Raw genomic sequence first — 15,466 nt, 5'->3', positions numbered from 1 at the left:
TTCACTTCCAGCAAAAATCAAGTCTAAACTCCTCCATATACACGAAAGGCCCCTCACAGACGGTCCCACCATGGCTTTCCAGCTTACCTCCCACGCCTTCCTCCATCACACATCTCATGACCCGCTCACAGTACAACCACCTGGCAAACAAACAAAGCAGCACACTCCAGTTCCTGTGTCTCAGGCACACTGCTGCTTCTACCCAGAACGTTCATCTCCAACGTTACCCAAAGGCTCTTGTTAAAATCACCTATTGAAATAAACTGTCACCTCTTCCTTCTTCGTCAGTCTTCAAAACTGACTGCCCTCCTCTCTGTGCCCTCCTAAATAAAGTGTACAGAAGTGTCTCATAACATTTATCAGATCAGATGTTGTTTCTGTTGATTATTTCCCCCACAAGTCTCTGAGACAATGTCTTCTTCCACATCGCCACCCCAGGACCTGGAGTAGAAAGGGATTAATGCTTCTAAGCCCAAGCCTCTCAGAAAACTCTGTAGTTATAGGGCAATGTAATGGTACAGGTTTACCATACCTCAGAGACTAACACAATTAAACGTGAATGATATAACTGAAGTCTTCTCTCCACCTAAACGAGATACTGCAGAATTTAAACTTCCCTTTTATCTCCTCAATATATGTAAAGCATGTTCTGTGTATGGGAAGAGTGTATCAGATATCAATGAGTTTCTTCACTTTGACTACCTATAAAAAGGTAAAAGCAGGAGTTCCCGTCATGGCTCAGTGGTTAATGAATCCAACTAGGAACCATGAGGTTGCAGGTTCGATCCCTGGCCTTGCTCAATGGGTTAAGGATCCGGCGTTGCTGTGAGCTGTGGTGCAGATTGCAGATGTGGCTCGGATCCCGCATTGCTGTGATGTAGGCCGGCGGCTACAGCTACAATTAGACCCCTAGCCTGGGAACCTCCATATGTTGCAGGTGCAACCCAAGACAAAGACAAAAAAAAAAAAAAAAAAAAAAAGGTAAAACCATGCCCCAAAAATCCAAGAGAGGCCCTTGAACACAGAAAGCTCTAGTGAATTTTATTAAAGCCTAACCAAAATACTGCATATACTCTGGAAAAGCAATTTTTTAATGACAGGAATAAAGTTAAGCAAAAGATCAGTTCTCTTCCTCAGATAGCTTCAAAAAAAAAAAAAGAAAAGAAAAAATCGAACTCAGGAGTTCCCGAGTGGCTCATCAGGTTAAGGATCTGGCATTGTCACTGCTGTGGCTCTGGTTATAGCTATGGTAGGGGTTTGATTCCTGGCCCAGGAACTTCCACATCCTCATGACAGGGGCATGGCTGTAAACAAAAAAATCAAACATGGAAGTAAATTTTGGCACAAAATGATAAATAATACAAAACCTGCATGTGCTCAGATGCTACACAAACACCAGCAAGAGAACAATTTACTACCCTGAAAAATATTCACATGCTAACGAAACAGAGCAACATTTTCCCATTATTCCTGTTTTACCTGTAATAACACACCTTTCCTCCTATTTCATTTTGATAAGAGGATAAGAGATTTATGTACCTCTTTCTATGTTTGTCTGAGATAAATTCCACCTGAAGGGAATTTGTTTTTACTATTCCTTCTACTGGTTATGCCAGTAGCTCCAGAAAATTCAACATGTGTTTTGACCCAGATAAAGATATGTTTTCATAACAAGATAAGCTTTCACACAACAATGTGAAAATAAAGACATTATCACCAGATTTTTCCAGCACCCTGGGTGGTTTTAGAAGAGGTTTTAGAACAGTACCGATTTTTGCAAAGCAAGTGACAATGGAATTTTCTGAAAAGTAGTCCAAGAGGCTGATGATAAAGTTAACTAGCAATCTGACAACTGCCAAGTTGCTGGCAAAACTCTTTATACCCACTCTCATTCTCCAGCAGCTGCAGCCCCTTCAACCTGCCAGGCTGCCAAGTGGCTCTCAGCTCAGAGCTCTGCCAGTGCTGTCTTCTCTGCTGGAGCACCCATCCCCTGAACCGTGGCTGCTTTCCATCTTTCACATCTCCATTTCAATCTCCCTTGCTTAGGCAGGCTCCATTATTCTCCTGCATTCCAACGATTTCATGTCATTCACAGCCCTTATCCCAAATAAGGATATATTTGCCTACTTTTTATTATCTGCCTTATGCATCAAACTATAAATTCCGAAGCATCAGGGACTGTGTCCTTTTTGTTCATAACTTTATCACCAGTGCCTAAGTGTAACAGGAAGAACAAGTCTGATTCCATATTCTGTTTCTTTAGCTCTAACTCCTGTGCTCTGCTTCCTTTGCTTGGTCATGCTGGCTCTGTACTTTTGTAAAATAATGTTGCCTATAGTCTGAAATACACAGGACAGCCTATTCTGAAGGCTCTGACCTTTAAGAGGTCATGCATATAGAGATATAAAATTGCAGAAAAGAAAACAGCAAAAACCTTTCTCTGCCCCAAACTCCGTTTCGGTTTGTTTGGCCTCACTGAGGCACGTGAACTTGGGTTTGTTAACGTGACTCTGTTGTACACAGCAGTACTCAAGTGCTAAAGGAGGACACTTCAATCCAGTGCTCATTTACACAAATTAGAAATGGAAAAGGGGGGGGATTGAAATAAGGAATACCAGGTTTTATTCTCCATGCTGCATAAAAGAGCTGGGTGTGACCATGGGGTGACCACCAGTGGTCCAATGAACACTCTCCCAAATATCCTCTGACCTTTACATCAGTGCGCAAAAGAAAACTACTGGGGGCTAGAAGGACATGCAGAGGAGCTAAATATTTAAATGCTTGAAATAAGAGTGTTGGGGGAAGATGAGAAAAATTTTACAATCTTTGAATGAGAAAAGTCTAAGAAAAGGAAAAAATGACAAATGCAGTCACCAAAAAAAAAAATGCTTCATGGCAAAAAAAAAAAAGACATCATGAAAAATTTAAAAGACAAATGGATTGGGAAAAATATTTGCAACATATATGACAAAAGAGTAACTGTCATACTATATAGGAAAACTACAAATAATGAAAAGTCAAATAATCAAGAGAAATATAGACAAAAAGATATGATCTAACAATTTAAAAAAATTGTTAAATCCACTTAACCTATGTCCTATCTAATAACTAAAGATAGGTAAATTGAAAATGAGATGCTTTCTTCCCTCTGCCTGTTAACCAGATGAGTATTTTTGAAATAGGTAACATATGGTGCGGACAAGGGAGGAAAGAATGGCTTCAGTCACACCTTTCTCATGGTTGTATAAACAGGTCTAACTTTCAGGAAGGAACTACGGCTGTAGCTATCATATTTTGAACACTACACCCATGGGCAAACAGCATGTCTTTTCCAGCGCTGTTGGGGGCGAAAGGGCACAAAGATGGATAAGAGAAAAGAGAAGAGTCTCAACTTCTACAAACCGGGGAAAGGAAAACTAAAAGGTGGTGCACATTCTCACAATGGAACCCTGCGGCTACACTTACAAGACTGAGGCACAGCTGTACACATCGACTGGAAAAGACATTAGCATCAATGCCCTAAGTGGGGCAACAAGCTGGAGAACAAACGACACAGGATGACTGCATTTTGCCACCAGAAAAGCTAGTCCATGTATTCACAGGTTCATTCAAGCATAGAAGATTTTATATTAAATTTTTAAGTTTCTAAGAGTACAAGTTGAGACAATCTTTTTGTTACTTTTTCTACTTCTGTTATTTGATATCATGTACTTTTCTTTAGTTACAAGAAAAAATAAAAACACAGTAATTAGTTTCAGACGAGGCCTCCCACTATAAAAATAAAACATGGCAAAGAACCGTTTTCAGGGGTATTACGACAAACAGTGCAAGAATGTGATCACTGGGAGAAGAGAAACAGATGAGCTGAGCCCCAGGACCATCCTTGTTCTCTGCCAGGAAGTACTTTCCAGACCGCAATGCAAAAAGTTCCTGCTGTGGCCCAGTAGGTTAAGAATCCGGCTTGCATCGGCTTGGGTGCTGAGGAGGCATGGGTTCAATAACCTGCGCAGCACAAGGAGTTCAAGGATCCCCGAGTTGCTGCAGCAGAGATCACAGCTGCAGTAAGGATTCAGTCCCTGGCCTAGGAACTTCCACCTGCAGAGGATGCAGCTGTTTTTTGTTTTGTTTTGTTTTGTTTTTAAAAAGGGGGGGGGACCTCAAATAGGAGGCAGAAGTCTCAGTGAACTGAGATAAAGAACAGAGCTTGGGAGTTCCCGTCATGGCTCAGTGGTTAACAAATCCGACTAGGAACCATGAGGTTTCAGGTTCAATTCCTGGCCTTGCTCAGTGGGTTAAGGATCCGGCATTGCCTTGAGCTGTGGTGTAGGTCACAGACGCGGCTCGGATTCCGCGTTGCTGTGGCTTTGGCGTAGGCCGGTGGCTACAGCTCCGATTCGACCCCTAGCCTGGGAACCTCCATATGCCGCGGGAGCGGCCCAAGAAATAGCAACAACAACAACAACAACAACAACAAAAAGACAAAAAAAAAAAAGAAACAAAATAGGGACTCTCAGCAGAATCTGATACAAACTATAAAATATCAAACCATTTTTAGAAATGAAAAAGGCAGAGCTCCCCCTCATGGGGCAGCAGAAATGAATCCAACTAGGTAGGAACCGTTGCTGTGAGCTCTGGTGTAGGTTGCAGACATGGCTCCAATCCGGCCTTGCTGTAGCTGTGGTGCAGGCCAGCGTCTACAGCTCTGATTAGACCCCTAGCCTGAGAATCTCCATGTGCTGCAGGTACAGCCCTGAAAAGGAAAAAAGAAAAAGGCAATACCTAAATTAAAAAAAAAAAAAACTGGATGGATTTAAAAGCATATTAAACACTGCAAAAAAAAGAAATCTATATAAGCTTCTACCTTCAAGATTTTGCAAAAGAAACTATCCAAACTAAGAATGGAGGGAAAAACTGAAGAAATTAATAGAACATCAGCAACCAGTGGAATACACAACCAATCTATAATATATTTGGCATGCCAGAAAAGAGAAGAGACTGAGTTAAATCTTATTTGAGTTTTAAATAATGTCCATCAATCTTGCAAATGTGATGAAATCTACAAATCCACTCATCTTAGAGGCTTAATGAACCTAAAGCAGGATAAACTGGAAAAACAAAATCAAGTCATGTAATAATCAAGTTTCTGAAATCAATTATAATATCTTTGAAGCAGCTGGAAAAAAAGACATTACCTACAGGAAAACAATATCATCAAAGATTACTGATTTCTCATCAAAGCAATGCAATGATATCTTTAAAGAGCTAAAAGAAAAAAAAAAGTCAACCTGGAATGCTACATCCAGAGAAAATATTTTACAAAAATGAAGGCAAAAAAAAAAAAAAAAAAAAAAACAAAGATGGTTTCAGAGCACCACTGAGAGAATTTATCAAAACATCTGCATTGTAAAAAATATTAACTGAGTTCTTCAAGTTGGAAAACACTATCAAACAGAAGCTCAGCTTTACAGAAAGATAAAGTTGAAAAGTAACAGAAGTGGAAAATAGAAGTAAAAATAGAAGATTTGTCCTTGCTTTTCAATTTCTTAAAGTGGCCTGACAACAACAACACTACAATGGTTTAACATTAAAAAGTCAGACAACAGTACAAAAGAGTAAGAGGGAATTGATGCACAGTGTTTAATAAAATAATATTTAAATATACACTGTAAACCTTAGAACAAATGCTAGAATTAAAGAAAAGAAATAGGACAAAGAAGGTAAAATTAAACCTAACTAGTTCAATAATTGCATTAAATGTAAATGTTCTAAACGCAAACTGTCAGACTGAAAAAAGTCTCAAATTATATTCTTTCTACAAGAAATGTACATTTAATACAGATACACAGATAAATGTAAAAGAAGAGAAAAAGATACATCATACAAATGCTAATCATAAAAGAGCTAAAGGGACAATACTAGACAAAATAGAACAAAAAGTATTACTGGAGATAGAATAGGACATTCCAACACAGTAAAGGAGGAGTCTTTTCAGAGTCATTTCATCAAGAAGACAAAATAAAATATGTAGGCCCATAAAAACTAGAATCCTTAAATACATAAAGACTGATGGCACTAAAGGGTAAAATAAACAAATACAAAATTATATTTGGAAACTTAAACCTTCCTCTCTCAAGAATTGATAGAACAATTAGAAAATCAGTAGACATAAAAATGTTAACAGCTCTTAACATCCAACTTAATGTAATTGACATTTATAAACTACCATTCCCAGTAACTGCACCATATGCAAGAATCAAATTCTTTTGAAGACAGAATTCTTTTGAAGAGAGACCATATGCTGAGCCATAAATCAAGCCTCAATACATTTAAAATCATATTGAACATGTTCTCCAACCACAAGATAATATCAGTAACAAAAATGCTTATATTAGAACAAGCTTAAATGCTTATAGAAGAAAAAAATGTTTCAAGTCAGTGACCTAAAACTTCCATCTTCCATCCAGATCAACATGAGCAAATTAAATCTAGTAGGCAGATGAAAGGAAATAATAAAGATAAAAACAAAAATCATGTCAAGATACATAAACTATGTTTGTAGGTGCCTATGGGTAAGCTGATAAGGCTGCTGGGAACTGGAGGCCACCAGTCTGAGCATGCACTGTGGCAGCTGCAGGGCCCCTGGAGGGCTGACAGGACCTCAGCTCACCCACAACAGGTAAGCTGCTGCTTAGCATCAGGAAGGTCTGGTTTATGGTATCTCAAAATCACAGGTATGAGAAAAATCTCCTGATTGGACATAGTACAGCTCTAAAAATGTCTAATTCCTGGAGTTCCCGTCGTGGCGCAGTGGTTAACGAATCCAACTAAGAACCATGAGGTTGCAGGTTTGCTCCCTGGCCTCGCTCAGTGGATTAACGATCCGGCGTTGCCATGAGCTGTGGTGTGGGTTGCAGACGCAGCTCGGATCCCGAGTTGCTGTGGTTCTGGCGTAGGCCGGTGGCTGCAGCTCCGATTTGACCCCTAGCCTGGGAACCTCCATATGCCGTGGGAGCAGCCCAAGAAAGGGCAAAAAGACAAAAAAAAAAAAAAAAAAAAAAAAAAAAAGTCTACTTCCTTGTGCCATTTTTAGGTCACTATTCAAGATAGAAAGAGAAGACTGAATTACTACTTATGGCCTGGCCAACATAGCCAAAACAAGTTGCCAGCCATGTTTAAAATATCCTCAAGTAGCATCTATTTTATAAAACAATAATTGAAAAATGTGAAAGTGAAACCAAATCACTCCTATCTCAGTTTGCAGACAGTAATATGTAGTTTCAAAAATGCATTAGCAACAATCTGGCTCCTTCTCTCCAGGCATACACAGGAAATATCATTTGGCATATGAGAGTTATTCCCATAAAGATGAGTCTGATAATAAGCAAATGATCATTACCTCACATTATATGAAATGGAAAGAAGCCATTAATGCAGTATTAAAGTCATAAATTCACACATTCAGAAGCCAACAAAATAAAACATTAGCTCTCAAAGCATTATTATCTCATCCATGCTGCCACATTAACTGTAGACAGTAAAAGCTCTAATAAATATTACAATTTGTGTGAAATACAGAAGGGTTAAGCTTCCATTTTCATGTTAACTTACAAATTTCTAAGTATTGGCTCAGAGCCGGTGTCCAAAGACAAAGCTCAAAGAGGCCCTGTGGGTCTGGATGACTCCAACATTCTGAGCAGACTTCTCAGAAGCCCCCTGCAGGCTCCCCAAGTCCACACCCAAAAAAAGAGGGAGGCACTGGAGAAAAAGCAATTGAATATCCCCAAATTACCCTTCTGGCAACTTCTTGATCCCTATACGTTATTTAAGCCGAGCCTTGTCTACCTTAATAAATGTTGGTGAAGAGACTATAGGAAACAAATTCAGAAAATGCTACAGCTCCATTTAGGAATTCACAAATGCTACGTCCCTTCTATTATGCTCAAAAAGATACTATGTCAACAGGGCCGCTTATCTATGTTATTGTTCCAGATGTGGTATGTATACACACTTGTGTGCAACAGGAATAACAAATATGAATATGACAATTATCTATAAACGTGTGTACAACATACAATATATATAACACACACATACATATGCACGCCATAATGAATTTCTAAAATTAGTTCATAGGAAATATTTTTATAAAAGAATCTACGAATAAACCTCATTTTAATAGTTCCCAAGTGCCATTAGCCACTGGACATGGCCAAAAACTGTGTATCTGCTATGTGTCAGTCACCATGCTAGGCACTCGGAATGAAGGAGAAGTTAAGGCAGGAGCCCTGCCTCCAAAGAATTTACAGTCTAATTAGGAATCAAGCAAGCAAACCAGCAATTAAAAAAGGAAAGTAGACAAGGCTACGTGTAGTGTGTAGTGAAGGAAGTACAAAAAGTCCTACAGAAATAAAGAAATATACACAATTTACGAGGAAGAGAGCAAGGGAAAAAGTTTCCCAAACAGCTGATGCTTGGACAAAAACATGCAGGACTAATTAATTAAATGTAAAGATGGGAGCTTCTAGATTCAAAGAACGATCTGTACCAAAGCATGAAAAGCACAATGGGGCTAGAAAATTGCAAGCTACCTTGTACTAAACACAGGGCATATGGCTGGGGCATCTTACAGGACAGAGATGCAGACTTTGAAAGGTCTCATGTTCTGAGCTAGATACTAAGAACTGCATAACAGTACTAGGTAGCAATAATGGTAGCTTACTGTCTCTTAGGTACTTAGCATGTTAGACATTATGCTAAGAGCTTTACACATCGATTAGTTCACACTTTTCCACAACCCAATCTGCAAAATTATGCTCATACTACAGATAACCGAAGTTCAGAGAATTAAAGTAACTTGTCCAAGCTTAATATCTAGAAAGCAGTAGGGCCAGACTTGAAGAGTAAACACTACAGAATTGTCATTGAAGAATGGTCAATTTGACAAGCAGTGTAAAGAAAGGATTAGTGAAAGGCATATGGAAGAAAACCTTGTCAGGAGACTGTTGCAAGAAACCAAGTAAAAAAATATTAAGTGGAGTTCCCACTGTGGCACAAAGCGATTGGCAGTATCTCTGCAGCACCAAGATGCAGAATTGATCCCCGGCCCGGCACAGTGGTTAAAGGACCCAGCATTGCTGTAGCTGCAACTCAGATTCAATCCCTGGTCCAGGAATTTGGTATGCCGTGGGGCGGCCGAAAAAAGAAGAAAAAGAAAATGTTAAGGACCCGAATTGGGGCTGTGATGGCTGCAGTGCACAAGCAGGAACCAAGAGCCATTTAATTGGATTCCCAGGACGTGGTCAGTTAAGTTAAAAAGTAAGGCTTCTCCACTGGGGCACTCGGCATAAGTACAATGAATTATTTCGCTTCTCCCCCTTGATTTAAGGCCTTAAATCAAGGTAACCTGTTTATTGTACATGTAGTGCCTAGGATAACAGCACCTGGCATACGGTGGCAACTAAAATATTTGTCAAAGACAGAAAGGAGGAAGGGAGAGAAGGGAACAGAAGAGCCAATCTCTAGATTTTTGGCTTGGTCAGATAATGGTACCTACCACTGGCCAGGGTACTGAAAGAACAAGGTACTCCAGGTAACACAAGGGAAGGAAGAGATTATACGAAGAGGAGGTAAATTTATATAAATATGTAGGAAGTTCCACATTTGCTTTTAGTGACAAATACACTATGTGCAAAGAGAACTCCGTAAGAACTCTGTTACTGGGAGTTTCCTAGTGATCTAGAGGTCAGGACTTGGTGCTTTCACTGCTGCAGCCCAGGTTCAATCCCTGCTGTGAACTGAGATTCCGCATCAAGCCACTGCACGTTGTATACCCCCCCAAAAAAGAACTCTATTCCTACTTTATCCGTATAAAGAATACTGATTTTGACATACTAATAGAATTTGTATCACCATTCACATGGGACTCAAAACATTTTTAAAATATTTCCTCTTTAATACTGTGAACACATCTGGACAGCTGACAATAAGAAAAATGAAAAGGAAACTGGCCCTAGAATGGTGAATTTAAGCTTAAGACCAGCCTAGGGAATCCTCCTTACTACCACTGTTTTGTAGATTTCAGAACCACCCAACACCTTCCTTTTCTTTGCTCTGTCATTGTCGATTATCTCTTTTCTCCTAGCACTGCTTTAAGACACAACAAACAAACACACCATGTTCCTCCGGTTAAATGGGCAAGTGCATGGGAAGCACTAAACACAGTGCCCGACATGCAGGCAGGACATGACAGTGGGTGTCATCGTCACCCCGACCATGATTATCACCACGAGGTTCCTACAACCTACCCCACTGGTAAAGAAGCACAGGGTCAGACAGACGGCCCTGCAGGCCCTGGGCATAACACCTACGTGATGGATGAGTTTCCCCAACAGCACCTTCTGAGCCATTTCCTCCCCTAGGGCCCCCCCTGCTCTTTCACGCACTGCTCCAGCAGATTCAAACGCTCCCCGTTTTCTCACCTTCTACTCATTCCACAGGCTGCTTTCCAAAAGCCACTTTTCCCCAACAATCTCATCTCACACTAAACTCTCACTCTGCATCTCTCCTTCATCAGATCTGTCAAAGCCTGTAAGCACCCATGTGAGTGTCTATCTGCCTCACGAGGGAAGGGATCATGCCTGGCTCACAATCATACCCCCATGACTCAGCAAAATGGTTCAATACATCGGTGACAGTAAGTTTTTGCTGAACCATATCAGAGAATGATCAAATCCCAGACTATTTACCAGTTTATATTTGACCAACAATTGACATGTGTACAAACTATTTTCTGCATTGAATTCCAAATAAAAGACTAAAGATGCTTACAAATTCACTGTCCTAAAATTGGCTTAAACTCTTTTAAAACAGTTTCAATTACAAATCTCTCCAAAATTCACATATTAAAGCAAAAGATTTAAGAAAGTCAGTTAAGATGTTTTTTTAATTATTTTAATACAGTCATAACCTTTGTCAATAAACAATTCTTCTGACTTAAATACTGTCAACTGCTCCAGATTCAAATTTTTCATTTTTAAAATATTTTGCCAACTCTTACCTTGACATTTCCCAATAATAGATGTAAAATCATCCTTTGCAGACCTGCAAAATACGTATAAAATTAAGGCAACAGTTTTGCCATAACAACACTACTATACAGTGCTATAAACCACCACAAACATGGACGAGACAACCTCTCTAGACAACACTAAATCATTCCTTCTCTCTCATGGATGGTTTGTGTCTCAAATAAGAGCTCTTCCCTGGTGACTATGTTTTCTTCCAATCCATTATTCCACTAGGAACACAGCTACACTAGAAACATAGTGTTACAAGCATGAGTAATTTTAAGCACTCTCTTTTAATATAAATAGAGATGTCTGGACCCATCCCCAAAAACTCTGATTCAGTAAATCTGGGATGGGGCCCCAAGTATAACTCCCTCCCCTACAGACTGATCCTGTTTAAGAACCACTGCTCTATATCATATTACACAGTTTAATCACTTAGGGAAAAGTGTCTTGTCTTGTTTTAATCGGTCATATAATACTTCTATCAGTGACCTATTTAATGTCTGTGATCTTGAAATATATACCAAAGTAGTCTAATTATTAAATCTTCAAAAATGAAAATAGGTAAACCTTCCAGAAAATAATTCAGTAATAATTATAAAACTTTAATGTCCATAGTATTTGATTCAGCAAGTTCTATAAAGTTATCCCTAGGAAATAATTAGATATACACAGATATCAAAGAAATTAATGCAGTCTAATTTATGAAAGAAAAAACATAGCCAGTATAAAAGGTTTATTAGCTTTTGCTATGTACACTCAATGAAATATTATACAATTACTATTGACATGGAAAGATGCTGACAATATATAAATTTTTAAAAGTTACCAATAAAAAGGTATCCAATACAGAGGATCTTTCTACTAAATACATATGTATCATACACACAGAAAAGTTCCAAAGAACATACACCAAAATGTTAATAGTAAACAACTTTTGGATAGTGAAATTTGTTCTTTCATAAATACTTAACTGCATTTTCTAATATTTGTGAAATGACTAAGCATTACCTTTAAAGCAATTTTAAAGTCTCCAAGATTTTTAGCCACTTGTTAAAATACTACGTTTTAACAAAATTCAGGTACAAATATGAAAGTAAATTTCCTCAGTAAATTAGACTCTAGCCTCCATGTGGCACAGAGCAGAAAGGACATGATCTTTGACGTGAAGCTGACCTGATTTCAGCTCTCTGGGTAACCGGACAAAATATTCAGTATGATTTAATTTTCCCTTCAATAAAATATGATAAGCGACACCAACTTCACAGCTTAGGGGAAAAGATTAAATAAGACAGTACATATAAATTTGCATCAACTAGACCCAAGTCAAGTGGCACAGACACACCGAGGAATTTGGAACCATTAGCCAATGGGGACCTGCTGTATAGCACAGGGAACTCTACTTAGTATTCTGGTATCATCTAGAAGAAGAAGAATCTGTGGGAGAAGAATCTGTGAGAGAGAATGGATATGTGTTTATGTATGGCTGGGTCACTTTGCTGTAGAGCAGAAATTATCACAGCCTTGTAAATTAACTATACTTCAATAAAACTTCTAAAAATAAATAAATTTTTAAATGTTCATTACTTTGACTCTTAATATAATCACAAATTGTACTTTGTTCTTTTTGGTGGAAAAGAAGAAAGAAGGAGGAGCTCCCGTCGTGGCGCAGTGGTTAACGAATCCCACTAGGAACCATGAGGTTGCGGGTTCGGTCCCTGCCCTTGCTCAGTGCGTTAACGATCCGGCGTTGCCGTGAGCTGTGGTGTAGGTTGCAGACGCGGCTCGGATCCCACGTTGCTGTGGCTCTGGCGTAGGCCGGTGGCTACAGCTCCGATTGGACCCCTAGCCTGGGAACCTCCATATGCCGCGGGAGCGGCCCAAGAAATAGCAACAACAACAACAACAACAACAAAGACAAAAGACAAAAAAAAAAAAAAAAAAGAAGGAGACATAAATTTGTTTTGTCACAACTTTACAGAATTTTTTCACTTAAGACAGTTAAGCAAATTGGAGAAGGGGTGGCTTCTCTTATAAGCAGCCCTTATTTTAGTGCTTTTTGTTGTGTTCTGTGATGGTTTCTAATCGGTCCCCATATATATAACAGCAATAGCCCGTAGTCATAAGAAACTGTTACTATTTAGGAAAAAAGGAAGTATGTACTGGCCACTTATAATCTGCAACTACCACTGCACTGTAAATTAACGCAGCAATTCACAACAAGTCACCTACCCATGTGAGCCCCACACACACAAGTAGGTTGACTGTGCCACCTTGGAGCAGGCAATTAGAGCCATTTGCCTCTCACCACAAAACCAAAGTCAGCAAACAGCAGCCCTAGTCTCCTTTTGCAAAAGGCAGAGATCTCTCCTAAAACTAAAGTAGATTTCAGCTTGGCAGTTTTCCACAAAAACCATTTCCTTTGTGTAACTGCTCCCTAATATCAAATAATAACCACAGAGACTAAAATTACCTTTCATATTCTAACCCAATCACCAAATAGTGACTGAATACTAGGTTCCTACCAATATTACTACTGGAGCCAGTCTTGGACTGTAGGTGCTCTTCACCGTAATATACCATGCGGAATAGCAAAAACAATCATCTTAAAATTCAGGCACAGAGGACGGGATTAAGATGGTGGAATAGGAGTTCCCATCGTGGTGCAGTGGTTAACAAATCCGACTAGGAACCATGAGGTTGCGGGTTCGGTCCCTGCCCTTGCTCAGTGGGTTAACGATCAGGCGTTGCTGTGAGCTGTGGTGTAGGTTGCAGACGCGGCTCGGATCCAGCGTTGCTGTGGCTATGGCATAGGCCGGTGGCTACAGCTCCGATTCAACCCCTAGCCTGGGAACCTCCATATGCCATGGGAGCGGCCCAAGAAATAGCAAAAAAAAAAAAAAAAAAAAAAAAAAAAAAAAATAAGATGGTGGAATAGAAGGACTGGAGCTCAACTTCTCTCCTAAAAACAACAAAATTCACAACTAAAGTCTGAGCACTCTTTATCCAAATGGACCAGAAACCTTAAAAAAGATATCCTACTCCAGAAGAAAAAGAGGACACATCAAGAGGTAGGAGGGGTGACTTCACGACATGAACAACCCCATACCTCCCGGGTGGGAAGCTCCACAGACTGAAAACTAACTGGTTCACAGAGACTCACCTACAGGAGTGAGAGTTCTGAGCCCCACATCAAACTCTCACGTGTGGGGATCTGGCACAGGGAGAAAGAGCCCCGGAGCATCTGGCATTGAAGGCCAGTGGGACGTGTGCACAGGAGCTCCACGGGACTGGGGGAAACGGAGACCCCATTCTTTCATGCGCACTGGGTCCCAGGGCAAAACAAAGTCTCCATGGGAATCGGAGTCAAACTTGACTGCAGTTCTTGGAAGACGTCCTGGGAAAACAGGGGTGAATGTGGCTTGTTGTGAGGGAAGGACATTGAAAGCAAAGCTCTTGGGAATATTCAGCAGCTGCCTTTCTCTGGAGGTGGCCATTTTGGGAAAATCTGGCCACACCCATCATTCAGCTGCTGAGAAGCCCCAGGGCAAACAACAACCCAGGTGGGATCACAGCCCCACCCCTAGGTAAACAGGCTACCTAAAGACCCCTCAGGCACACAACTGCCTCTAATCCCATCCAGAGACTAAGACCCACCCACCAGAGGGATTAGAATCAGCTCCACCTACCAGTGGGCAGGCATCAGCCCCTCCCATCAGGAAGCCTACAGCAAGCCCCCTACCAGCTTCAGCCACAGGGGGGCAGACATCAGAAGTAAGAGAGGCTACAACTCTATTATCTGTAAAAAGGTCACCACGCCAAAAACCTATAAAAATGAAAAGACAGAGAACTATAACAGAGATGAGGGAGAAAGGAAAAAGCCCAGAAAATCAGGTAAGCGGTAAGGAGATTCCCAGCCTCCAAGCAGAAGACTTTAGACTGTTGATGCTGAAGATGATGCAAGACATTAGAAATAAACTGGAGGCAAAGATAGATAACTTACAGGAAACACTGAGCAAAGAGATACAAGATATAAAACATAAACAAGGAGTTCCCGTCATGCTGCAGTGGTTAACAAATCCAACTAGGAACCATGAGGTTGCAGGTTCGGTCCCTGCCCTTTCTCAGTGGGTTGACGATCCAGCGTTGCTGTGAGCTGTGGTATAGGTCACAGACATGGCTTGGATCTCTCGTTGCTGTGGCTCAGGCATGGCCGGCGGCTACAGCTCTGATTCGACCCCTAGCCTGGGAATCTCCATATGCCGCGGGAGCCATACAATGAGACACCAACATCAAATGCTTTCACTGACATGTGGCATCTGAAAAAAGGACAGACGGAACTTCTCTGCAGAACAGATGCTGACTCACAGACATTGAAAAACTTATGGTCTCCAGAG

The 15,466-nt window shown here is 40.4% G+C and overlaps 1 protein-coding gene across 1 annotated transcript in view; it reads right to left on the bottom strand.

Annotated features, from left to right (window-relative positions):
• NBAS (NBAS subunit of NRZ tethering complex) overlaps positions 1–15,466 on the bottom strand; it is a 355,775-nt gene that overhangs the window by 327,415 nt on the left and 12,894 nt on the right. Inside the window, exon 6 of the mRNA XM_085016151.1 lies at positions 11,057–11,100. Within this exon, the coding sequence (XP_084872277.1) occupies positions 11,057–11,100 (44 nt within the window). The remainder of the gene's footprint in view (positions 1–11,056; positions 11,101–15,466) is intronic.

Source organism: Sus scrofa, chromosome 3 (assembly GCF_054392235.1).
Source record: "Sus scrofa isolate SSC_HxYL_T2T_F1_AM1 chromosome 3, Sscrofa_HxYL_maternal_Yorkshire_Landrace_v2.0, whole genome shotgun sequence".
Lineage (NCBI taxonomy): Eukaryota > Metazoa > Chordata > Mammalia > Artiodactyla > Suidae > Sus > Sus scrofa.
The sequence above is the reverse complement of the archived record's forward strand: the minus strand, read 5'-3'. Positions and strand labels throughout refer to the sequence as shown.